Here is a 26,633-nt window from a genome sequence, read left to right as displayed (position 1 = left end):
AACAAGTAGAAGTCAAAGCCAAGTTGTATCATAAGAGCTTCTTTTGAAAAAATTTGATTTCGAAAATTGTTACAGTAGCCGTCATTTTAACATTTTGCCTTCAAATTGCCAAAATTATTCTTGTTTTGAGGGCTCTAGACTGTCTTTATCCTTAAAATACCTCGAAACATATTTTCAACTGCTTAAATATGTACATACATACATATGTATGTACATATATACAGAGCAACTGATGAAATATAATTTTTTTAAACAATAGTGTTCACTAGTTTTTGTCTAATTTTTAGTGAAAATAATTTTAAAAAATTCTGGAATTTATAAAACACTTTGTTGTCCAAATTTTCTCTACAATTTAAAATTTCTCTGGTAAAGTCTCAAAATCACCTGTTCTATGATTTGAACTTACATGTGGCGCACCCTGTACACAGAAATTCGTAAACACAATACGCATCGTATATACATACTATGTATGTATGTACATATGCGAGTAGATAAGCTCAAAATCCCAGCTGTAAACCAACGCAATGAAGTGCAATGTCAGTTAAATTTGCTTTGCAATTTGCACTGCGGTCGGTCGGTCGCTTATCATCGTCGCCGCTCTGATTTCGACATCGGTATCATCATTGGCACTGACGACGTTTTTCGGCGTCGTTGAGCATATTGCACCGCACGGCGCTCATCTGTTTCGGCGAGCTTGGAGACACTCAATTGCCTTTCGCACGTTTCAGTTTTAATTGGATACAGCAAGACGACGCACGTTGGCGGGGCGGCTGGACGTTTGTGTAAATAAATTATTTTTTTCGGTATATTTATGTGCGTTTGCTTGCTTTCTTTATTCACGGATATTCACACAACGCGCTGATTTTGTGTAGAGTTTCATTAATGTACAAAGTGCGAAAACGGTTGAAATCAAAACAAATGAAGTATAAATAATATAAAAAATATCACCCACCTAACAAAAAAACAACAAAATTGTGCCAGCACTTGAGTAAACAAAGGAAAAGAAGTTTTGTACAAAAGCAGCGCAAATGAGTAGTCGTGAAAACCAAAACGCTTGTAAACAAAACGCTTAAAACTTGCGCAACACCTCACCTGTAAAGAGGGGGCGCGGGTGCTACCCAACACACAGCTTATCGAAGTAATTGCTAGCCGAAAAGGCGTCATGGCTGATATAATGCATCTTGTAAGTTTTCATCCGCCACATGTGCAGGTATGCACCAACATGCACATACATGTACATACATACATTACTGGCATTGGCACATAAGCCGTCACATAGCTAATGTGATATGCACATATGTTCACTTATAAAGCGTGCAATTGCACTTGCAGTACTTGGACTCGGGCTTTAATCACCTAGAACACATAAGCACATACGCGTGTACCATACATAGCCTGTGTCATAATATAAAGAGAAATTTTCCGTTAGTCCTTATTTTTAAATGAGGTTGCAGAGTTACATTCAGTGCCAACCGCTGATAAAACTAATTTCCAGAGTCTATTAATTATTCTATTTAACGTCGTTATTAGTACTTTTGAGTGTTACTCACATGGCCTTTCCATAATTAAGTGGTAGTAGGTGGCGTACAAGTATTACCAGAGACAAGAACTTGAAGGTGTATTTTGGCATTGAATAAGCGCTAACAATTTACTATTAGCAGAACGGAGAGTTTGAAAGTTGATCAATGTTAAACTGGACGTCAGAAATATCGAAAACCATCGTTCAAAGCTCAAGAAGAGCACTCATCCTATTACATATACATACATATGTATGTGTCCTGGTACACAGTACACTTTTACTCAGGTAGCAGAATGATCATGATTCAATAAGAAAACACGTTAACTTCCGATGCACCGAAGCTATAATAGCTTTCCCAGGTGCATTTCTTATGGCATATAAGGGTATAAACTTTCTTTCTTGATTTTTATCGGTGAGTTAATATGGAAGTTTGAAGATAAACTACTCCGATCGAAACAATTTTTTCGGAGAATATATTTTAAGTAGAAAAATTTGTTCAAATAAAATAGTTTTTTATATAAGAACTTGATTTTGATTGGTTAGTTTGTATGACAGCTATGTATGTACGTATATCATATAGTTGTACGATATCGGCGGCTTCAACAAATGAGTGGCTTCTTGAGCAGAAAAGGTCGTGTGTAAAATCTTAGATCGATTTCTAAAAAGCTGAGGATCAAGTTCGCGTACATTAGGTATGCAGACAGTTAGACGGATTTGGACATATATGTATATATGTACATACATATACTTTATAGGGTCTCCGACATATTCCAGTGTGGATTTAATTGTCGAAGGTATAAAAAGATCGGGACTTTTTTGTTTTGTTAATTCGATAGAAAATAATCGATAATTTGTAATTGTTAAAAATAAATAGATAATTTGAAATATTATAATTAAAACGGGTTGATTTTTATATTTTTAATTTTTTGAAGTTTTTTATTAATTCGATAGAAAATAATCGATATTTTGTATGCGCTGAAAAATAATCGATATATCAAAATACTTTAATGCAAACTAGTTGCTGTTTAATTAATTTTATTTTTTGCAGGTTTTTGGTAGTTTTATAGAAAATAATTGATGGTTTTTAGTTGTTGAAAATAAATCGATAATATAAAATATTCTAATAAAACTGGTATTTTTAATATTTTTTTTTTATACTTTGCAGACTTCTATTAATTCGATAAAAAATATATATAATATATTGGAAAATAATCGATATCTGGAAATATTCTAATGCAAACTAGTTGTTATAAAAATATTTTTATTTCTTTCCTGATGAATTTTTACTGTACTTTAACTGTGCCAATTTTATGGTTGAAAAAGTGATTTCATTCAGCTTTAATTTAATTAATTATATTTGAAAAAATATACATCACAGTGATTGTATCAGATGTTTTTGTCTACTTTACTAATTCGACCTTCTTAAAGTTTTAATGTTTAATACTCTCACTAAGAAGGTACCGGTAAAAATGGACAAAGGCAAGCGTTAGTAATATATAGTTGTTTGGCTATTCCATTGCGCCTCTTTCGCTCTCCATATTGGACCCGTCTGTAGGGATTCAGGATAATGAAGGAAAAAAACTCATCATTCCTTATCTACTTTGCCACTTCTCAAGTCATTTCAAGTAGGACTAGTGACCCAAACGAATTTTCTGGGCTTAACATGGGAAATATAAAGTCAGACTTTACACCTTTAAAAAGGACTTATAAACGAACTTGCCAATTTACAATCACAAATTTTATTTCCGACACACCTTTAGCATACTAATCCCCTGCAATGCTTCCATTCAACGAACTACAAACCTTACATGAGAGCTAGTAGTCCACTGGTATCTACCTTCCAGATGTTTATCACAGCGCATACGCAATTATTTTATTTGATGGATGCCTCGATTTAATAAAACGATAATCTTTGGTTACATGCTCAACTCGAAAGGAATATCTGAGCAAATACCACTTCAGTGAACGCACTTCCTCGCATTGTTATGCAAATGAGTCAAGTCAAGCACACCGGAACCTCAAGCAATTTTGCTAATTTATTGTTTTATTTGGCGCTTTCGCTTTTTAGCGCCACTTTCGTGCGTAGATTGCATAAATCCTTACAAAGAATGCGCGATGTCATCTTCCCACAGCCCCAAATAGTGCACACACATTTCTCAAACGATTGCGCTTGCTTGTTGGGAGCAAGCTATTATTCGTCAATTTATTGTAATAATTTCGAGTAATTCTCATAAAATGTGTTGTAAATACATATGTACATTCATAAGTATTTATGTCCAATAAGCAAACATTTAGCTTGGTTATGATTTTTGTGGGATTATTTCGATTTTAGTTAACGGTTAAATGGACGCAGTCATTGTACGAAAATTAATTTATGTTTTTATGATGAAATTTTCAATCATAATTATAGTTACATAGTCATAAACCAATGAAAGACAGATATATTGGGTTATATACGTACATATGTACATATATAAAATTATTGGAATGATGAGGTAAAATTTTTAAACTAAAGGAAAGTCTTTTGTGATGCGAAAAATTTAAAAAAATTGATATAAGCCCGACAAAGGATCTTAATTGCATCATTCATCAACGGTTGAATGCGGTTTAAGATAGATCACCTCGCCGAACAGTGCCCAGTTAAAATTTAATCATTCTAGTTAAGGATTACATGTTTATGCGAATTCCAACGATTTAACTCGAACCTGAAGCATTTTGGGAACGCTTTTCTTAGCAAGATGAGAGCGCCCTTCCTTACAGATACTTTAGTTTACGCTGGACAAGCATCCTTAACTTATATCAAGCGCATGCTCAGTGCGTTTAAGGTTAAAATCAGTGTCCTCTTATCGGTGTGAACGTTCCTCGCCATGAAAGAACGGTAGATCTGTGGTCCGTGCATAACTCGATTGTGAATTGGGATGTCTTGCTGAAAGAAATATGAAAAAGCCGTAATCACGTATTGAACCTTCGAAATATCCGTTTTGTCAAAGGAGAAAAGTACGTGTGTAAAATTCCAGACCTAAGGGACTAGTTCGCGTATATACAGACAAACAGATGGATGTGGCTAAATCAGCTCTGTTCGTCACACTGATCATTTAACGAGTGATACATTTCCACGTTCCCTACTTATAAAAACAAACACAGAAACTTCAAATTGAATGGGGAATGTTTATTATCGTTCGAGAGAACATTCTTTGGAATTTATTTTTTGAAGATTATATCTTTCAAGTGGTGGTCGCGGCTACTACTCAGATGGTCTGTACGTTGAGTTCAATTTTCGATGACTCGTTCGAGCATTTCGACTGGTAACTGGCGAATGACACTCGTGATGTTTTGCGTCAAAGCCTGAATCGAAGCAGTACTATCCGCATAGACTATAGACTTTACATATTCCCGCAGGAAATTGTTTATTCGATCTTAGTGGCCAATCGATCGGCCCAAAACGTGAAATTATCTGCTCACAGAAATGTTCTCTCAATTAATCAACTGATTGATGCAATGAGTGGGAAATTGCGTCGTCTTGTTGAAACCAAATGTCGCCGAGATCACAAGCTTATTTTTCAGTCATCAAATCATCGGTTATATGGCGCGATAACGGTCGCCATTGACGGATACGTTCTCGCCGACATCATTTTTGAAAAAATATGTATCGATGATTCCACTGGCCCTCAAACCGTTATTTTTTCTGGATGTAATGACAGCTGTTGAATCTCTTCAGGTTGTTCTTCATCCATCATGTTAAATTTTGCTTGTTTACATACCCATGCGCCAGAAATGGGTCTCATGGCTGAACCAAATTTGGCTCGAAAACGTCAGATGTTCTTGGAACTTTTTAAGAGCCCACAGAGTGAAGCGATGTCGTCTGGGAAAGTCGGTCGGCTTCAGTTCTTACACAGGCTGTATTTTGTACGCTTTCAATTTAAGATCGCTGCGCAAAATGCGGGAAGTTGTTCCATACGTCAGTCGGAGTTGCTGCGAACGGCGTCGAATCAACTCTCCATGGTCTTTGTGTATACTCTCAGCTACGGCTGCTATATTTTCTTCACTGGGTGCTGGACGTGGGCTATTCGGTCAAATATTATCCAATAATAAACCAAGTTAGGTGATCGTGTTGCAAATACTACTTCACAGAACATGAATTTTCTTAAAAGTTGAACGATTTGTAAACGTTGTTCAATGGTAAGTCTGTCCATGATGAAACGCCAAACAATATTGAACAAATATAACATGACAGCTTGACACGACTGACGCGTGATCTGTCAAAAACAAGACTATAAACAAAACTGCCTTTACTTGCATCACCCATTATATATGTACATATGTACATTAGGGTGATTCAAAAAAAAATTTTTTTTCGTTTGGGACTCTGAAAAATAGGTTCCTAGACCCCTCTAAGAAAGCCTCTCCAAAAACCTATGAGTTTCATCATTCATAATAAGTTTTTTTCATTGAGTTATAAAATTCATAAGAAATAAAAAATTTTCCCAAAAATAATCAAACTTTAACTGTTAATATCTTTTAAACGGTTGGGTTTACGAAAAAATCGTAGTAGACCTTTTTTTGTAGAGTATTCAATTTCCTACAAAATCTAAGGAACAAGATATTTTTTCAAGTAGTTGGAAGCGAGATATAAATTTTTCTATCCGATAATAAGAAAAAATAGAAAACTGTATGTAGGAGGACCTTCCCGTTACAATTAAGAACTCATGCTTGGAGAGGCTTTCTTAGAGGTGTCTAGGAGCCTATTTTTCCGGGTACCAAACGAAAAAAACAATTTTTTTTTTGAATCACCCTAATATATGTACATGTACATATGTATGATATACTTTATAGGGTCTCCGTCGTTTCCTGCTTGTTACAAACTTCGTGGCAACCTTAATATATTCTGTTAAGGGTATTTAAATCTATGATATTTCGTTTATCCCGCAGCCCATACTTTCCTTCAGTACTTATACTACGATGAATACAGGGATTTCTGTGAATAAAGTTGCTTTGAAAGTAAATAATCCAGATATAAGTGATCACATGACCTAGAGAAAAATGCATGATGCCGATTCGTTCATAATTTTGTTTAATAATGAAATTATAATCCATATATTGGTCATTTTTAACCTGGAAATATGTCACTCGAATTTGATTCTTACAATTTCGGAAAGCCAATATGATTTTGTTCAATTATTTTTGAATTAATAAAAAATATTATACAATTTTCCGGATTATACTATATGTATTTATTTCAAAACATTCTTTTCTAAAAAAAGTTACAGTTTTCATTGGTTTCACTTTACTTGCCGTCAGGGTTATGCAATGTGTACACATAAATATTTACTCACATTCACACCGTCATATTTGTGTTCCTGCCAACTATAGGCCCACATGTTTCAACCACTTGCGTTTTTCATGTCCTTGACCTTGTCGTTACAGATTTTCCGTTTTCTGTTTTTTTTCTCCTCATATTTGCTCAATGCACACATTTGCTTTTATGCCTGTATCACAGTGTTCTCCCTAACCTCGTTTACCTGAGAGTAAGGGCGTTTGTTATTGTTTCGGCTGTGCATTGTATCAAGATTATGGAGAACATTTTTAATGCTGCGCTGAGATAAAGCTTTCATTTGCTCCAGCGAATGAGAGCAGATGAAAGTAAAAGTTGGTCAAAGAGATGCACAGAATTTTAGACTTTTTTGATAATATACATATATACGCAAGTATGTATATATACATATGTATATAAAAGAATTTATAGCTTGCATGATGTACATACTTGTATGTTTGTATATTTTCGATAATTATTTAAAATTAATAATCAATAAATATATTTTTGAATTTGTAGGTATACACATATGTACATATCTACTATCTACTACATACATATATATGAGCTACATAAATCTAGATATTTTTAGAACAAAAGTTAGCTTTTTTACATGACCAAATATTCTAGTTGAGGAGATCAGGTTATTTGAATATAAATATCATTTCAATATATTTATATATGACCATATATCGTTATGAGGACGGCTAAACATCATGGCGGCGAAAATTTTGCAAATATCGAAAATTTTAGAAAAATGTGATCTTCTTAGATAATCCGGCGGTCGCGAGGACAGCATTATTTATTATAGCGAAAAGTACTTTATTTTTCGCTAAGGTTTATTGATTTTTCGGAATCGGACCCATAATTCAGTATAGTAGAATCGAGTAATTTGCCCTGCTACAGGTAGTCGATATAGATCAAAGCCTGTAAATAGTAGAAACCTTCAACTTCTTCAGTAATCGTCATTTTCTCATCAAAACCGGCTTACGACCATGTTGAATTTCGATAGACCAATTTTTGATGGTCGCCATCTGAGGAGAAAAAGTATTGTTACAGGATCCAAGCGCTCTTTTACTTGACTTTCTCATTTCCCTTCCAAAAAATAAAAATCGAGTCTCCCATATTGTTCCTTTTGCTTTTTAAAATCCGCGGATACACCACTTTTCAGACGCGGTCAATGCAGCAATAAGAAGCCGTCTATGAAAATGTATGACAAGATAGTACATTTTTTTACCCAGTCCGATTGAGGTAACCACTAAAAACGCATCAAATAGTTCTTCAGAATTCAAAAATACTGTTCTTTTTTCTTGGTACCACGAAAACAAATGAAGTTTTTGTCTGTAAAATCAGGTTTAAAAAGAAAAAAGGAGATCAGCTAAATAATTCTTTCGATAAAAAAGTCATGACAATTTGCCGTGCTATGGGTTCGGCACCCGGCCACAGTGCGACTCCACACTGAACTGAATTTTCAATTCTACCTGCCTTTAGGCTTAAACCACAGCCATCAAGAATCTCCCCAAAAGACCAAACCCAATGAGCAGATTGGAGCGAACTCCAAGGCCTAACTGCTCCCCGTGGTATCAGATTTAAGTCTCCAGTCTGACCTTGTAGCTTTTGTTACTACCAGTTGATCACCCATCAAACTCAATGACACGTGACATTTGTCAGTCAAAGTCTTTAATAATAGTTCAAGCTGAGTATTATAGCAATATTTAGGACAAAGTTATGTTGAAATTTCAAAGCAAGCCAAAAAACAGACATAGTGGATATTGGATATTAGCCGCCTCTTGCGACAGGGATACTTTACCGCGAGCAAATTGTCCGCTACCTTACCCGCTGGGGGAAACTCAGTATGAAACGGTGGAAACCTCACAAAATGTATACCATACCATACATACATATATAATCAGCGTGACAGGCTGAGTCATTTTAGCCATGCCCGCCTCCCTATCCGCCGGTCTGACCGTCTTTAAATCCGTGAACTAGTTTTTCAGTTTTTAAGATATTGATCTGAAATTGCGCACACGTCCTTCTCTCACCAAGAATCTGCCTATTTGTTGGATCCACCGACATCGGACAACTATAAAAACTGAATCATTGAAATCAAGTGCTTCTGTGGATACCTTTTCATTTAAGGAGGTTCTTCAAAAAAATTGCCAAAGCATTGTTAAAATCCCCGAATAAATCGTTTAGATCGAACTATCGAAGCTTATAGTGTCATCCAAACTGATTTGTTTGTTATAAAAAACGCACATGTGAAGAGCATTAAGTATTCGGTACATTCGAAGTTAATATCCTTTCTTGTTGTCATTCAATTTTGAAGAGTGGCGAATCGAACATGTGGCGTAAATCAAATCATAGACAAGCTTTATGAAATGGAGATGGAATAGAAACAATTATACTATTTGAATGAAATATCCCCGTAAGCTCCCATGTTGAGATCAAATTTTGTTGTTGCTTTCACATTTATTTTTTCTACAAGAGAGCCGAGCTCAAACAAAGCAAGCAGTGAAGCGCCAAACCTCTCTAACATGCACATTTACACGCTTCAGCGATCGCGGGCTATTCCGCCTTCGCGCCGTCACAAGCCAATGCATTCCACAGAACTTATTCGAGATTCGTTATTTTTTGTATTTCGTTTGACAATTGCACAAACAATTGACACAATTACTTTGCATTTATACTTATGCACATTCATGATAAATTATCAGTGAATTGAGTGACAGGTGAGTGCGCGCGTTTTTGCTTTTTCCCATTTCAATTCGTCAGTTTGATTTGCGTTCGCAGCGCTCTGGACTGTCATTAAGTCGTTGGCAGCGCTTTGTGTTTTTTTAGCTTCACGTTAAGCGTCCATGCCAGTGGATAAATTGTTCAGTGAAATTGTTGTTACATCTTCAGATATACATATGTGCTTGTATATATACATACATACTACATACCATTCATATTTAGATGTTGTACTTTATACATACATACATATATCTTAACGCGTTTAGTGCGGAACAGTAAAGTTGAAAAGATTACATTGTTACAATGATAACTGAAGTTATGATGTTCTATCTTTTATAGAAATAGTGATCTATGTCTCTTGGACCCTTAAAAGCCTTTCATATATAGGATTGTTTTTTCGCTTTTAAGGCTTCTTTGAAAAACTCTGAAATAAGAGAGAAAGTTTATTGACATTTTTAAGTCCACAAGAATATTTTTACTTCTTAAACGTTTAGAAAACAGTTTCTCAATAATCCGCAAATTTTCAATACAAAATATTTATATACAAGTATGAGCAAAAAATAGTAAGACTTTGTTCATAATTTTAAAATTCTTAATATATTATTCAAAATCTATGTCGACCCCTCAAGGTAATCCCCCTTTCCAATACAATTGTATCAAAGTCTTTACTTATCTTCAAAACTGTTGACTTAAAACCGCTTCCCCGGAGCGGTCGTTTGAGTTTGCTGATTGGCCAGAAATCACACGGTGCTAAATCAGTCGAATACGGTGCTTGCGGCACGATATTGGTTGGAAATTTGTTAGTATGCTACGCTGCGTTGTCATGGCAGAAAATCCAAGAGTTGTCGGCCTCTTTTTACGAATAGCTTCGCACAAACGACGCATAACACTCAAGTAGTATGCCCTGTTAACAGTTTGGCCGGTCCGAAGGAATTCCGAGTACATCACACCTCGATAATCGAAGAAAACTGTCAACATATCCTTGATTTTTGACCTGTTCTGACTTGGTTTTTTCGGGTTCGGTTCACTTTTGCCATAACATTAGGCTGATTGATCGTTTGCTTCCGGGTCGTAAGCATACATCCAAGACTCGTTGCTAGTAATAATGTTTCCTGACAGTTTGGAAAGCATTGTTAAGTTAACGGGACGCTTTTTTTCGAAAAAATTAAGTGATTTTAGAACCAATCGTGATTTCACTTCTCTTAGTTCTCTTACGTCCAAATTATATTTCAAAATGGGTTTCACTGATCCTTCCAGTAAGATCTCTGACAGTTAATCGTTGATGTTGATGATTTCTCCGAGGTTTAATTTTCTCACTAGTTCAGATTCGAGCTTGGCTTTTAGAAGAACGATGATAGTTCTTTATTCTTGACAAAACACTGGCAACTGAGAATGACAACGTTCAAATATTACTAAAGCAATACAGGTAAGCGGGAACTGTGTATCCAAATTTTTCAAAGTGACGGCATTCAACAAATTAAATGGAGACATAAATACAAGTTGTAGAACTGTGAGCAAATTTGGCACTATACAGGCTTTTTAAGTAGATCATCTCAGTTGATATTTCGTTAATAGGATGGTATTTAGCGAATTTGAGAGCAGCAGTCGCACTTCTTCTGTTTCCAAAGCCAAAAAACCTGTTCGTGATTCCCGCTATGATCAAGTCCATTCTAACACAGAAAGTTTTGCTTGTGAAATCAATCTCTTCAGCAGTACAAGTATCTTCCAAATCCTCCGGCACTATTTTGCGGGTTTCTTTTTACAATTGAACGGTAAAGTTGACAAAGTACCATTGGCAAATGTTCGACCTTCATTCAATATAGCATGCCACATAAAAGCTGCAAATCATCAAGTAATTTGTACAATAATTGCGGAACACCGGGCCTGGGAGGAATTGTCTCTGATCTCTTTCTTTCAAAAGAACAAGAAATTTCGGGCGCATAATAAAGTGACAGTTAAGGAAGAAAACAATAGAAACAAGTAAGGAAGGCTAAGTACGAATGCAACCGAATTTTTGAATACTACACATCTCAAATACTAAATATACATGTGTGCCCATCAAATGGAGTAAAGTCAGCCGGATGTTCGAAAATCCTGATATTAGTGGATAGTGTATTTCATCCATTTTAACAAAGGATACACTGTTCTAAGTAAAATACCCTCTCTAATTTTCAGTAAGATAACTCACAATTGAACGATATTAGCGGTAAAAAGCCACCTGGAAGTTCGAAAATCTTTGTAATAAGTATATGCTGGCTAAGGAAAGTATTGAACCGATTCAACCGATTCAACCGATTTTTGACATACAATCATATCATTGTTAGGAAGAGATTATTCCGTAATCCAGATCATGGGTTTTTTGGTCTGATTTTTAAGACTTTATAAAAATAACAGTAACACCTGTGCCGTTTTAACAAGTTCTACTCTTCTGTCAATCCATTTACAATAACAAACAAATATCTAAAACTGATATGTAGTTATATATCATGCTTTCTTACAATTTTTTTCGTCTTCTAATTTCAGCTAAGAACGCAAACGTTGAAATTGATGCCATTCTTCAATGCAGTTTTTGTTTACTTTGCCTTCGTACAAGATCCACACGGCGAACTCTGGACAACAGTTCTAAAATGTCTGCCGATTGTGATGTTAATTTTGTATGTTGTGGCCAAAGGATTCGCCTTTACGTCCGCGTAAGTCAATTCGCCATTTTCTTCGCTTTAAAATCGCCACTAATTTCGTTTTCTACACTTACTTTACGTAGTTATAAGTACTCTCAGCGCATACTGCTCGGCTTAATTTGCTCATGCGCTGGCGATGCGTTGCTCAATATTAATCTCTTCCTGGAAGGCATGGGCGCATTTGCTATCGGTCATATCTGGTACATATCAGCGTTTGGTTGGAAGCCTTTGAGACTGCCAATCGGTGTGGCGTTGTACATTTGCGGTGCTTTGGGTAAGTTAGGTAGATAATAACAAATGAAAGTTCGAAGGTAAGGCTCTCCAACAACAATTGGTAACCTCGAAAGAGCAATCCGTCGACATATCTTGCATACGTCTAAATATTTATATGTGAGCTACTGACTTAACATAGTAAAAAAATTAACGCTAGATGTAGATGGAACTAAGTTATGGAAACTGAGTTCGTGAAGATCGAAGATCTGCGAATAGTACAGCCGCACTTTGGATTAAAAAAAAAATCATTCTATAAATTAATAATTTTTTAAATTTTTACAAAACTACTTCTAAATATTTCAGCTATTTCGTTGGCTTTCACCCGTCTGGACGGTGTGCTTGCTATTGGCGTTCCAATTTATACTGCCCTTTTAGCGACCACTTGTTGGCGTGCCCTTGCTCGCGCTCTCCAAAACTCCAGCTTCATAAATAACTTCTGTGCTGTGGGTACAGTACTGTTTCTCCTATCCGATTCGGTTATTGGCATTCATATGTTCTTGACACCAGTGCCGTATTCAAGAGTAAGTAAAAATTATTGGACATTTATTACATTTAATTTCCCGAATTAGAGTTTGATTCGTCTCTTCTCGAGAGGATACTTTCCGTGGATAAGGCGATTTCTAATTCGTTAAAGAATATAGATTGATGGAATCGTTCGAATATTCTGGAATTTGTATACACTGAACTGGGAAAGTAAATGTGGGGTATTCTATAAAGTGATCCATTTCGAGGTTCCCTACTTTTTTTTCAAGAAATAACACAGAAACTACAAATTTAATGGGAAATATTTATTATCATTCGAAAGAACATACATTGGCATTTATTTTTTGAAGATTATCTCTTTCAACTGTTTGTCGTGGCCACGTTTCAGATGGTCCATCCGTTGAGTCCAATTTTCGATGACTCGTTTGAGCATTTCGACAGGTAACTGACGAATGACACGTGTAATGTTTTGCTCCAAGGCCTGAAGCGAAACAAAATTGTCCGCATAGACTTTAGACTTTACATATCCTCACAGAAAAAAATTTAACGAAGTGATATCCCGCGATCTTGGTGGCCAATCGACCGGTCCAAAACGTAAAATTATTTGCTCACCGAAGTTTTCCCTCAATAAATACATTGATTGTTGCGATATGAGGGGTGTGGCACCGTCATGTTGAAACCAAATGTCGCCGAGATCACGAGCTTCAATTTCAGGCATCAAATAGTCGGTTATGATGGCGCGATAACGCTCACCATTGACGGCTACGTTCTCACCGGCATCAGTTTTGGAAAAATGTGGACGCCCCACAAATAACGTTGTTTTTTCTGAATGAAATGGCAGATCTTGAAACTCTTCAGGTTGGTCTTCGTCCCAAATGCGGCAATTTTGCTTGTTTACCTTCCCAATGAGCCAGAAATGTGTCTCATCGCTAACAAAATTTGCCTCAAAAACGTCCCTAAAATTTGGCTGAACAACGTCAGATCTTCTTGGAACTTTTCAAGAGCCCATTGCGCTAAGCGATGTCTGTAGGGAAGGTCGAACGGCTTCAGTTTTTTCACCAGCTGTATTTTGTACGCGTTCAATTTAAGATCTCGAAGTAAAATCTGCGAAGTCATTCCATACGTCAGTCCAAGTTGATGCGAGCGACGCTGAATCGACCTCCACAGTCTTCCTGTACACTGTCAGCTACGGCTGCTATATTTTCATCACTGCGTGCTAGATTTGGTATATTCGGTCGAATATTACCCAATAATGAATGCTGGGTCTCATGAGGGGTGATGGTGCTGCGAATAGTACGCTCAGTTGGCCGATTAGGCCGAACAGTTAAGGGATGCGCACGAAACACATTCTATACAGAACGCTAATTTTCGTAATAAAGTTGTACGATTTGTAAACTTTGTTCAGACGTGAGTCCTTCCAGGATGCCAAACAATACTAAATAAAAAAAAAAAAATTTTAAAGTATCTCTACTTGGATGACCCATTATATTTGAGAAACGATGGAGGTCGAAGGATTTTGCGTTTTAGTCAAATTATTTATTTGACTTTCGAATGCTATAAAGCAATTTCATCATCATTGCGGTTTAGAAAACGTTGGTCGCATTAAAATACATAAAAATTGTTGTTCTAAAAACTATCGAACTATCTATTCCGCAACTTATCGAAATACTTTCATAGTCAGCTCATTATGGTTTATTCTTTTCACAGATCATCATTATGTCCACGTATTACACTGCTCAATTCGCCATTGCATTCAGCACTGCCAACGACAGCCCAGGACCTTGGAGGCATATGGGGAATAGCGAACCGGCGCATAAAGGTCAACGCGTCAAAACAAAAGACTGATCAGTTACCGAGCAATTTACGCTCCATTAAAAGTGTCGCTCAAGTTGCGAAGCAATAACATTGTCATAAGTAAAACTGCGTTGCCTACGCCGAACAGTCACCACCAACAAAACAACAAATACGAAACGAACTAACATGCCCTAAAAACTTCCATTGTACCTTTAATGTCTGGAGATTTTCGTGCGGAAAACGAGTTACTTTAGCATATACTATAAACACATACACACATGCATTTCGGAAGTACATATAAACATGCATTCAACTGTTTACTATCGACAAGTATTTATACATAGTATACACATACATGTTATATACTTATATACATATGTATTTACTTATTTAATCTTGTTAGTCTAGGTATTATAAATGTGTCAATTTATTTATAAATAATAGTTGGTTAAATTAACTGTAGTTTTTAGATTTTGGTGTTGTTTTTTCCAAGAAATAAAGGAACATCTTATTGTAAATTTATCCGAGTTCGTAGAATTAACCCTTTATCAGTATCGTAGAGCCACTAAAGCTCAATTTATTATATTGACTTGGTTTCCTTCTGAAGGAACTTGATTCCAGAATAGAAAAACTACTAATTCGTACAAAGTAAAAGAGTTTGCCAAAGTAAAAAGTCAGATCTTTCCAATCAAAGGAAGACCTCCATGTCTTTCCGCTAGATAGAGTGCTTGCTGTGCGCACCAACTAAACGTCATAAGGTTCATAGCTTTTCGCACGAATACCTGTGGCACTACTCCATAGGCATGCAGCGATGACTTCCTGGACCTGGACTGGGAGACACTGTCAAAAGGACGGTATTACTGGACTGATTCGATTCCGAATCGAGAAAAAAATGGTCCAACAGCGTGGACCACTGCTAAATTGCTGTCCGCCGTATATTCTTGCTTTGGCGTTGTGTGACTGTTTTCTTTTCGAATTGATAATTCATTCGGCATACGGAAATTTGATTATCGCCACCACGGATTGCTAAATTGCAAGAAAACGATTTTTTTAAAGGACTAAAAAAGTTTGAGCATCGCTGAGTCAAGTGCACCGATCTGAAAGGGAGCTCCGGACTTGTCCGAATACGGACTACGACAAGATGCCTCTTGTTGTATCTTGCTCTGCAGTCACCTGCTTGGTGCGAAACCGCCTCCTAGAAGCATCAAGAGGTCATTCTTCAACTACATCGGAGATATCAAACAATACGCCGACCAGACTTCAGACGCAACTAACTTCCGATAAGCACTAACCGCTATTCACAATGGAGCCATCAACACCTTCACCGATTCCTGGCGTACTTGGAGTTAAACCCGCACCCATTGCAGACGAAGAGCTCGGGTTGCCACGAGAAACAAGAGTGATCCTTGCGCAGCTTTGTTCTGGATAGTATAGCAGGTTAAACTCATAATTATCCAGGATAGACTTCGACATATCCAACATATGTCTTAAGTCCGCATGACACTGACCACCTTTTTGCATGCCCCACTAGCTCTACTCATCTGACACCCCTCTCCCTTTGGTCCGATCTCATCGAACCGTTGGATGAGGTCGACGACAACTCAGCTAATCCTTTTACCCCGTCAAAACAGCACGTTTCTTGGGCATACCGGTGGATGACGTCGACGGCAATTTAGCTAATCCTTACCATCCTAACGGCGATTAGGTACCCGCTACAACAACAAAAATAATATGTTTAGCAGTTTAGCAGACAGCCGCTTCTACGTTACTGGAATATTTGGTATGTAATATTGATGCATCGTGATCCAAATCACAAAATATTTTATAATTTGAAATTAAGGTTCCAGATTGTAGATCGCGCGATAAATATTGATGGTTGAGCTAAAATGGTTAAAAATTTAAAATAGTTCGATTCATACTAAAATGTTCTAGTCAATTTTTTGAATTTTTTTTTAAAGCCAAACACTTTTCTTCCGTTTTCTTGGATATTTTATTAAAAAACGAACGAATAATTAAATAATTAATAAAGCAAAATCTTTTTTTTATATTTCTTTTAAAAAACCCTATTTCCTACGAAAAAATTCTAGCGCAATAAAAATTGAACGTGTGGCATTCAATCGCATTTCATCAATGTGTATCACAATCCAAAAGTCACAATAATATAAGGTGTGACAAGCGCTTGTCACGTTGATACGATATATCTAACCTAATAATTCCTCAATATCTTTATTCTTAACATTTCTCAATAGCTCTGATTTCTATTTACTTCAGTAATATGGCAGCATCAAATTATTTCATTGCCCAGCAACCCTGATAGAATAGTTTGAAAATCAACTGTTTGCTACTTATGGTGAATTGCCGCCAGAAGAAGAACAAGATCGCCGATATTTGGACGCTAGTTGTAGGAGTGCGGAAATTTAGAAGAAAATATTTTAGCTGAAACGAGCAAATAAAGGACATGCGCCCAACAGAAGTAAAATTGAACAACCCGCCCGAGGATGCTATATCTGCGGTCAAATTTGGTCCAAAAACTAACCAATATCTAATCGCATCTGCCTGGGACGGCACGGTCAGGTTTTACGATGTCGTCAACAATGCCATGCGCCAGAAGTTCGTGGAGGATATGCCCGTAATGGATGTTGCATTCATGGTAAATAATTAGTGTGCTAATTTCAGATACCAACAAATATTTATGTAACTTTTAATTTTAGGACATAGTGCATGTCGTAAGTGGTTCGCTGGATAAACAATTACGTTTGTACGATGTGAATACGCATACCGAAAACATAGTTGGTACGCATGATGATGCTGTAAGCTGTGTTGAATATGCTGAATCTGTAAATGGCATATTGACTGGTAGTTGGGATAAAACAATTAAATTGTGGGATATGCGGGAGAAACGTTGCGTTGGCACCTTCGAACAGAGCAACGGCAAAGTGTATTCAATGTCTGTGAATGATGAGAAAATCGTTGTGGCCACGTCCGATCGCAAAGTTCTTATTTGGGATCTGCGAAAGATGGAAGAATATATGATGAAACGTGAATCATCGCTCAAATATCAAACACGTTGCATTCGATTGTTTCCAAATAAAGAGGGGTATGTGATGTCTTCAATTGAAGGACGCGTTGCTGTAGAGTATTTGGATCCTGATCCAGAAGTACAAAAGCGAAAGTTTGCTTTTAAGTGTCACCGGAACAAAGAGGATAGCATTGAACATATTTATCCAGTAAATGCAATTAGTTTCCACAACGTTTATAATACCTTTGCGACGGGCGGATCAGATAGTTTGGTGAACATATGGGATGGTTTTAACAAAAAGCGTTTGTGTCAATTCCATCAATATGACACCTCTATCTCATCGCTAAACTTCAGTCATGACGGCAGCACATTAGCTATTGCCTGTTCATATATGGATGAGTTTGAGGAACCACCTGCCAATGTGCCAAATCCTGTTATATATGTGCGTTATGTAACTGATCAAGAAACTAAGCAGAAATAAAGTATAATAGATACACGTCTTGTTATAAGATAATTTTACGAAATTTCAATGGACATTTACAATTCTATATATAATCGAGAATGCTCTAATTCTTGTCCATTTGTTTGAATGAGCTGTAATATTTATACAAACGTCGCATTTTTATTTGAAAATATATGTTTGGCTTTGGAGTAACGACGACTAACATAAATAAAATCTTTCATATTGTTTCATTTCTATTAAATTTAAATTATTGATGTATTTTATTTGTAAAATTAGGAGATTTTAAAATCTCATTTACTTCTCTATCTTTAAGAAGCCAAGTCTTATTTTTATGTTGTAATAGGATATGTATCATTTTAGTTTATTGTATAACCTCAAAATGTTTAGTTTACTCAGAAAAATGTATATATTTATAGTACCTTCACTAGCAAATTGTTGAAATTCAATTTTCATTCATTGTAAACGCTCATGTATTTGAAAAAAACCCAAATAATATAAATTCAATGTAATATGTAAATGTTTTACTAATCTAATAATACAGTAAGTAGTGGTATTTTTCCCCAACAATCAAACAATATATCTGTCTTCAAGTTTACTTTCCATTCTATGGCACTTTTTATTATACATTTACGGATTCTCTAATTTTGATATTTTTGCCGCAATATTTGCTGATTCCGATTTAATTTTTGTCTTAGTTGGACTTTTATATGTTGATGCTGGACATATCTCACGATTTAAGCATTCGGAACAATGCGGCCGCACAGCTTTACAAACTGTTTGACCAAAGCCAACTAGCAAATGATTTACATCTTGCCACATGTCTCGTGGAAGCCACGACTCCAGTTCCACACGAGTCTGCTCAGGTTCTTTTGTGGGTTTAGGTAACCACCTAAGTCGATTTACTATACGATGTACATGCACGTCAACTCCAATACCGGTTACTTGATTCCATGCCGTTGCCATGCATATATGTGCCATTTTTGGTCCTACACCGGGTAAAGTTTGGAGCTCTTTACTAGTGCCAGGAATGTCACTGTCGTATTTCTCCATAAGCATTCTCGAGGCTAGTTGCAAGTATTTGGCTTTGTTCTTGAATGAAAAATTAATTAATATTCTACAAATTAATTTCAGTTAAATAATTTTTTACTTTATAAAATGAAACTGGTTTTAACAGTTCTTCAAGTTTTCCTGTTTCTATTTCTATAATAGCTTGAGGTGTTAAACCACTACTTTTAAGCCGCTGCATTGCTTCGTAAGTAATTTCATCTTTCGTTTGACTTGAAAGCATAAGAGCAACAAGCTTTTGGAAGCGTTGAGTCTATTCAAATAAAATATTTCGTTTTAACACAAAATGGTGATGCTAAATTTATGTAAATATACCTTTTCATCTGCCTCATTATCGGAACATTTGTGACATCCCATTGTGTCTACTGGTGCTGCAGCGTCAGCACGCATAGCTCTAATATTTTTCAAAATAAGGCGCCAATTTTGCGGTTCCCATTTGTCCTGACTTTCCGTTTTAGTATTTGCTTCGTTCGAATCCAAATGTATAAATTTTCTTTCTTCGACATCTTCCTTAATTTTAACGCTTTGAAGTTCAATGTTATTAGTTAAAGCATTTACTTTAATGGGTTTACTGTTCGCTGAGGTGGAAGTTGATTTTTCCGATTTGACTAGCGCTTCCGATCTTTTTAGTTGGCTCTTGGTGTTTTTACGTTGTTGTCGGGTTTGAACGGGTGAGAAATATGGTGATTTTACAGCATCTTCTATGTCCTTTAGCCAACAAATAGTCCGTTATTCGCAAAATGTAAAACTAAAATCACAAAACAGATACTCACCTGAACTTTAACAGCTTGAACAATTCGGCTCTTTTCAGACAATTTCTTTGCTAGTGCTTTTGTTGTTACACCTTTTGCACTCATTGCAGAAAATTTTCAGTTTTCATTAATGCGAAAATAGCGAATTGTTTTCCCGGTCAATTGAGGACGTTTATCAGTCACAGTGATAATGCAAGATACGATTATATCGGCACTTTCTATGCATATATTCTTCTTTTTACCATTAGGTGAGTTCACAAAGATTTAAAACAATTTATTACACAAATATATTCTTCGCAGGAATACTCTAGAATCGATTGCTGTTGCTTATTAGCTTCCACCACAACTCGTTTCATTACTCTAAAATGTTTTTTGTCACCCTTAAACTGAAAGAAGGGAAAGAAAAATTGGGTATTGACACACCGGAAGCTTTTTATTAAAGTCTGCTAAACAATTTTCCGTTGTATTTATGTATTTTCGTTTATTATTATTACTTTCATCATTTTACATAAACACATAAATATATATAGAAAAGAAAATTAAAAATCAGTTTCTTTCTTCTAATTGCAACCAGAAATCATAGGGAGTTGTAATTAAACCGTTAAAATTTTTCGATAAATCTGGCAACGAGTCCTCCGGACCTAAAGTAAAATTGAAATTTTGACAAAGTGATGCAGTCAAAAGAAATAGCATATTTCGTGCAAATGTTTCTCCCGCGCAAAGACGTTTTCCTATAAAAGAGTGAAATAGTTACAGTTATAAAAATTAAATGTAAAAGCAACAATTGCCGATCCTTACCAGCGCCGAAAGGAAGTGACACATCCTTCTTCAGCGAGAGCTTTCCGTTTTCATCCAGAAAGCGATCCGGTCTAAATGTTTGTGGATCACCCCAGGTGCGTTCATCAGCATGGAAAGCATACAAGCTAGGTACAACAATGGTATCCTAAATAAAGTTTATGTAAGAAATTCACTAAATAATTTATTGAAATAGATTGTAAAATGCTTCAAATACCTTTGGTATCTTGTAGCCCATTAGCTCCGTGTCTACCAATGCTTTGTGTGGTACATCTGATGGCACTAACGTCTCAATTCTCAAGCCCTCACGAACAGCAGCTTCTGTAAAGTGTAAATTCTTTCTATCCTCAAGTGTGGGCAAACGCCCTCTACCTACAACCTCATCTATTTCCGTTTGTATACGTTTCATCACTTCCGGTTGAAGAAGAAGGTGTTGTAGCAAAAATGTCATTTGTACGCCAAGCGCTGTAAACGCAGGGAAAGCAAAATCTATCAAACCCATTATGAATTGAGTGCGATAATAAACATCCGCTTGCTGCTCCGCATGCTCGAGCTTCATTTGTTTAATATATAAATCGAGAAAATTTCGCTCACTACACTCATCATATGTGGCAATATGTTCATCTACAATTTTTTCGAAATACTCATAAAGAAATGTATTCGCCTCCGTCAAAACATCATAGGCACTCCATTTGGGAAATACATAGCGAATCCATGGTATTACCGATAGCATTTTTCCATAATCATCACCGTTGCGCTGAAATTGCATACCCATTTTAATCAAATGCAATACCTCGCCCTGCTCTGAACGTGGCCGTCGCTCATTCATCATGATGTGAAAGAAAGAGTTGTATGTAAACGGGCTAAATAGATTTGGCACACAAACTCTATAGCCGCCGGGCTTTGATATTTCTCGTTCATGTGTATAACGTGGACCATTTCGAATAAGATCTAAAAGATCAGTTATCTCCTCTTGAATGACTGATTCAAGTTCAGCGTAGCGTCGACCAAAACCGAAATCACGAAGATAGCGTAAAATGAAACGGCGCTGTTCTTTCCATACTGGACCGTCACGGAAGAAGATGCCTACAAAAAAAGGAATATAAAATTATGTAAGTACATTGACCTATTACTAACCTACTAGCTACTGCCATAAATAATATGCTGAAATATTTCCTTTGTTTCTCTACTGATTGCATAATTCGAGTTAATTACCTATTTATTATCGGTTATTTATGCGGTACGTAAAAGAAGTTGCAATTTAAACACCATAAATCTACTAATTTGCGTATGGAAGTATTATATACACCTACATGTACATACATATGTTCATCTACATACATACATATATATGTATGTGTATTTATATTTAATTTAAAAAGTTTAATTTCTGTTGTGTTTATTGCTGCTCCCTATCTTTTCGTATGTCACCATCAATCATTCCATTGACATTATTTTTAGCAGAGATGCACTTTAGACTCATGTATAGTTGAAATTTGTACAGTTAACGACAGTAAGGCTATATATAAGGCACCTAATAAAATTTATTGCAATTTTAAAATAAAAATTACAAACATTTTGGCGAATAATATAAAAATATTTTAATCGTAAAAAAATATTTGCAATAAAAAATATTAAATAAGCAAAATTTGATCTATAATCATGCAAAGAAACTGTAAATTGAAAAAAAAAAGTTATAAATAAATAAATTTGTTAAAAATAAAAAAAATGTTATACTTAAAAAATTTAAAAGTATTGTTGAAAAAATAGCAAAAAAATTGTCATAAAAGTTAAATTTAAAATTTGAAAAAAGTGAATATAATAAAAATTTGCTAAAAATATAAAATATTGTTATAAAAGTTTAATAATATATAATACATAGATGAAAAATATAGATAAAGGAACAAAAATATAAAATTTTGTAGTAAAAAAAATATTTAATACCTAATAATACAGAAAGTATTTATATTAATAATATATGTAGATGAAATATATAGAAAATTAACAAGAATTTTGCAATAAAATGTTTAGTAATAATACAAAAAATATTGAAAAAGTAACTAAAAAAGTAACAAATATTTCACAAATTTAAATTCAATTTCACAATGTTAAAATAGTGTCACACTTTCATTGTCAAAATAAAAACTGCATAACTGTCGTTTTCAATGACATTCATGAAAGTTGTAATTAATTTTTTCAAAGGTTTCATTTTCTTATATTGTTATATGGAAAAATTACAAAATATTAAACATTTTTTTTATTATCTTTGGCGATAGCTATATTTATTTGCATAATACGTTCCCTACTCACCCAACAATTCATCCTTCGGTGCACGCATCGCTGCTAAAAATATTGCTGGACGTCCATCAAATTCTCGCCTATTCAAAACTTCCCTGACGCCCTCGTAATTATGCACGGCCACAACAGGAAAGCTGCCGACATGAAAACCCACGATATCAGACTTGTACCACTTGGTGAACTTCAAAACACCTTTATGCAAGTATTTCTTATTAGCCAGCATCATGAATAAATAACTGCCAAAGAGCGGTATGCGCGGCGGACCTTAAAGGGTGGCATCAGCACAAAAAAACTTCACATTAATTTCCAAAAAGTAAATTAAATTTAAGAAAAAACTAACCCGGCGGAAATCCTTCGGGACGGCCAACAGCATAGCGATAGGATAAGTAAAGAGAGAACACAGTACAAATGCATAAAAGTATTTCCGTTAACATTTCCTAAATGTTACTTCGCGATTTGTATGACATTAACACGTCGAATCAAAGCAATGAATGATGAAGATCAACTGAATTGCTCTACTTGTTGACACTTTGTTTTTGTGCGCCAGCGCGTCCAGTGCAGTCGGACTGCGCACAGAATAATCTGATCGTGACGCAATCCTGCTCTTTTCTGCAGAGTTCACTTCCATATATTCCATGAACCGATAGGCCTCTATACAATATATGATTGTATATAAATAACATAAATATGTTTCCTCTGCATTTTCTGCTTGTCTTGAAATGACACGTGTTGTCCTCTTGGCAATTATTCAGCCAAGAAAGGCGAGAAACTCATTTAGCATTTGTTATACCCTGAACAGTGTATATTAAGTTTGTCACGAAGTTTGTAACACACAGAAGGAATCGTCGGAGACCCTATAAAGTATATCCATATATAAATGATCAGTATGTCGAGCTGAGTCGATTTAGCCATGTGTGTCTGTCTGTCTGTATATATACGAATTAGTCCCTCAGTTTTTAAGATATCGTTTTGAAATTTTGCAAACGTCGGAACGGCCGATATCGGACCACTATAACATATAGCTGCCATACAAACTGAACGATCGGAATCAAATGCTTGTATGGAAAACTTTCACATTTGACAAGATATATTCACGAAATTTGGTATATATTATTTCCTAAAGCAACAATGTAATCTCCGAAGAAATTGATCAGATCGGTTGACTATAGCATATAGCTGCCATACAAACTGAACGATCGGAATCAAATGCTTGTATGGAAAACTTTCACATTTGACAAGATATATTCACGAAATTTGGTATATATTATTTCCTAAAGCAACAATGTAATCTCCGAAGAAATTGATCAGATCGGTTGACTATAGCATATAGCTTCCATACAAACTGAACACATAGTTACTAACAGAAATGCACCTGTGAAGGGTATTTAGCTTCGGTGCAACCGAAGTTAACGCTTTTTCATCACTTTTGTGATGTACGCACTCTGCATTAAATCATTTAAAATAAAGTATTTAAATTTAATTTAAATTTTCGGTCAAGCTTACATCTATTAATGTTGTACGGCGTCAAAATTGGTTCTTCCAAAAAAAAAATTTAAAAAAAATTTATTTTTAAAGACATTTTTCTTTAATTTCAACGGCGTGTGGGTGGTAAGCATCATTTTTTCTTTTTTTTCTATTTATTTACTTAAATTGACGAATTATTTGAACTATCATTCATTCTTATCTTCACCATCAGTGTTATCTTCACCAATAAGCTCAACTCTATTCTAAAATTCAGTTGCGTTTTATTGTAAGCCACAAGCATAGCTTTCATTTGCTTTCATTTCGATTTTGCCATTATGAGGTTATAGATACCTGTAGCTGCATTTATAGCCACGCGCGAAACTGATAACGCCTTAAGCTTCTTTAAGAAGTATGATCTCTCTGGTCATTCACACTTAAGTACGTAATTAGTATATATTAGTATGTATGTATGTGCTTATTTTCACAGAGTAAATTATGTGAATTTATTTTAAATTTGTATACATTGTAATATATGGAATATACATATATTTCACTCCTATAAAGAGCGGAAGGACTTCATTTCAAGTATCAAATTATTATTTTTTTCATAAATTTTAAGAAAACAAGGTAGATAACCTTTTACTTGTTTATTTATAAAGGGTGATCCATTTCGAGGTTCCTTACTTTTTAAATAAAAGAACACAGAAGCTTCAAATTTATTGGGAAATGTTTATTCTCATTCGAAAGAACATACTTTGGCATCTATTTTTTGAAGATAATCTCTTTCAAATATTGACTGCGGCTAAATTATCTGCTGTTCTTTCGACAAATTCTTTGATTGATGTGATGTGTGGGAAGTAACGCTGTCTTGTGAAACCAAATGCCGCCGAGATCACGAGCTTCAATTTCTGGCATCAAATGGTCGGTTATCAAGGCTCGATAACGGTCACCATTGACGGTTACGTTCTCACCGGCATCATTTTTGAAGAAATAAGGGCCAATGATTCCACCAACCCACAAACCACACCAAACCGTTGCTTTTTCTGGAGAAAATGGTAGCTCTTGAATATCTTTAGTTTTTTCTTCGTCACAAATGCGACGATTTTACTCGTTTACAAACCTTTTCAGCCAGAAATGGCCATCATCGCTGTCCATAAAGCCCATAGAGCGAATCGATGTCGCTTGGGGAGATCGAGCGGCTTCACTCCTTGCACAAGCTCTATTTTGTACGTTTTCAATTTAAGATCTCGAAGTAAAATGCGCCAAGACGCTCCGTACGTCAGTCCGAGTTGCTGCGAATAGCGTCGAATCAACTCTACTGTCAAAAAAAGCTATTGAAAAAAGTACCTCTACTTGGATAATCTCTTATATCCCATAAATTTTGAGAAGGCTATTGGAATATGTTCTGACATAAGTGGATAATATCGAATGCGAACTATTTTGAAGGTGGAAACATTAAAGTAGACGAAAGAATAACTATTTTTTTCAAAAACGGAAATTCCCGTCATTTTTTTCTAAACATCTTGATCAATTACGAATTTTAAGTCTTTCCCATACATTTTTTTTTAACATTTTCAATAATTCGCCGTTATGTTCTGGATGTTCATATTGCTAGTACATAATTTTCCTGCAGGGGTGTTATATTTGATAATAATCTTTCACCTATTAAAATATCATTATAATTGGCAATGCCAGCATTTAAATGAGTTAACGAACGCGAGAAATTGGCAGCGACTCAGCGCATTCACCCACTTTTGTATGAATTTAACTGCATACCTACATACATATCGACTTCTGTACATCTGCTATATACATATGCGTGCATATTAAATGCATGTATGTATATGCATTGCCACATGCCTGACGGTATACTATACTATATTTCAAATAGCATGCCAAGAATATTTTATATATCATTTCTTCGCATATATAATTTCTTTGAAAGCGCCATTGTTGCTGCTAATGACCCTGCGATAATCTGCCAGA

At 35.5% G+C, this 26,633-nt stretch overlaps 4 protein-coding genes across 6 annotated transcripts; 2 read left to right on the top strand and 2 right to left on the bottom strand.

Moving 5' to 3' along the window:
- Nucleotides 1-688: 688 nt before the first annotated feature.
- LOC120779438 (lysoplasmalogenase-like protein TMEM86A) lies at nucleotides 689-15,248 on the top strand. 2 transcript variants are annotated; one of them, XM_040111680.1, is made up of 5 exons: nucleotides 689-1,210; nucleotides 12,087-12,253; nucleotides 12,325-12,515; nucleotides 12,818-13,035; nucleotides 14,705-15,248. In XM_040111680.1, the coding sequence occupies exons 1-5, from the start codon at nucleotides 1,163-1,165 to the stop codon at nucleotides 14,840-14,842; spliced, it is 762 nt and encodes a 253-aa protein (XP_039967614.1). In that variant the 5' UTR covers nucleotides 689-1,162; the 3' UTR covers nucleotides 14,843-15,248. The 2 variants fall into 2 exon arrangements, with proteins under 2 accessions (XP_039967614.1, XP_039967623.1); XM_040111689.1 differs by having other exon boundaries at nucleotides 700-1,183.
- Nucleotides 15,249-17,249: 2,001 nt separating this feature from the next.
- LOC120766844 (mitotic checkpoint protein BUB3) lies at nucleotides 17,250-18,324 on the top strand. The gene is made up of 2 exons (XM_040092559.1): nucleotides 17,250-17,441; nucleotides 17,503-18,324. The coding sequence occupies exons 1-2, from the start codon at nucleotides 17,250-17,252 to the stop codon at nucleotides 18,289-18,291; spliced, it is 981 nt and encodes a 326-aa protein (XP_039948493.1). The 3' UTR covers nucleotides 18,292-18,324.
- Nucleotides 18,325-18,768: 444 nt separating this feature from the next.
- Nucleotides 18,769-20,277, bottom strand: LOC120766842 (endonuclease III-like protein 1). Its single transcript, XM_040092553.1, has 4 exons — nucleotides 20,112-20,277; nucleotides 19,654-20,046; nucleotides 19,421-19,591; nucleotides 18,769-19,362 (listed from the first exon to the last, which is right to left on the bottom strand). The coding sequence occupies exons 1-4, from the start codon at nucleotides 20,193-20,195 to the stop codon at nucleotides 18,901-18,903; spliced, it is 1,110 nt and encodes a 369-aa protein (XP_039948487.1). The 5' UTR covers nucleotides 20,196-20,277; the 3' UTR covers nucleotides 18,769-18,900.
- A 93-nt stretch (nucleotides 20,278-20,370) lies between these two features.
- LOC120766841 (probable cytochrome P450 304a1) lies at nucleotides 20,371-24,037 on the bottom strand. Of its 2 annotated transcripts, none has more exons than XM_040092551.1 (5): nucleotides 23,524-24,037; nucleotides 23,196-23,447; nucleotides 21,103-21,971; nucleotides 20,889-21,033; nucleotides 20,371-20,821 (listed from the first exon to the last, which is right to left on the bottom strand). In XM_040092551.1, the coding sequence occupies exons 1-5, from the start codon at nucleotides 23,615-23,617 to the stop codon at nucleotides 20,637-20,639; spliced, it is 1,545 nt and encodes a 514-aa protein (XP_039948485.1). In that variant the 5' UTR covers nucleotides 23,618-24,037; the 3' UTR covers nucleotides 20,371-20,636. The 2 variants fall into 2 exon arrangements, with proteins under 2 accessions (XP_039948485.1, XP_039948486.1); XM_040092552.1 differs by having other exon boundaries at nucleotides 23,196-23,475; nucleotides 23,524-23,610.
- Between the last annotated feature and the right edge of the window lie 2,596 nt (nucleotides 24,038-26,633).

This window comes from Bactrocera tryoni, chromosome 1, assembly GCF_016617805.1.
Source record: "Bactrocera tryoni isolate S06 chromosome 1, CSIRO_BtryS06_freeze2, whole genome shotgun sequence".
NCBI classification, from domain to species: domain Eukaryota; kingdom Metazoa; phylum Arthropoda; class Insecta; order Diptera; family Tephritidae; genus Bactrocera; species Bactrocera tryoni.
This window is presented reverse-complemented; position numbering and strand designations above follow the sequence as displayed.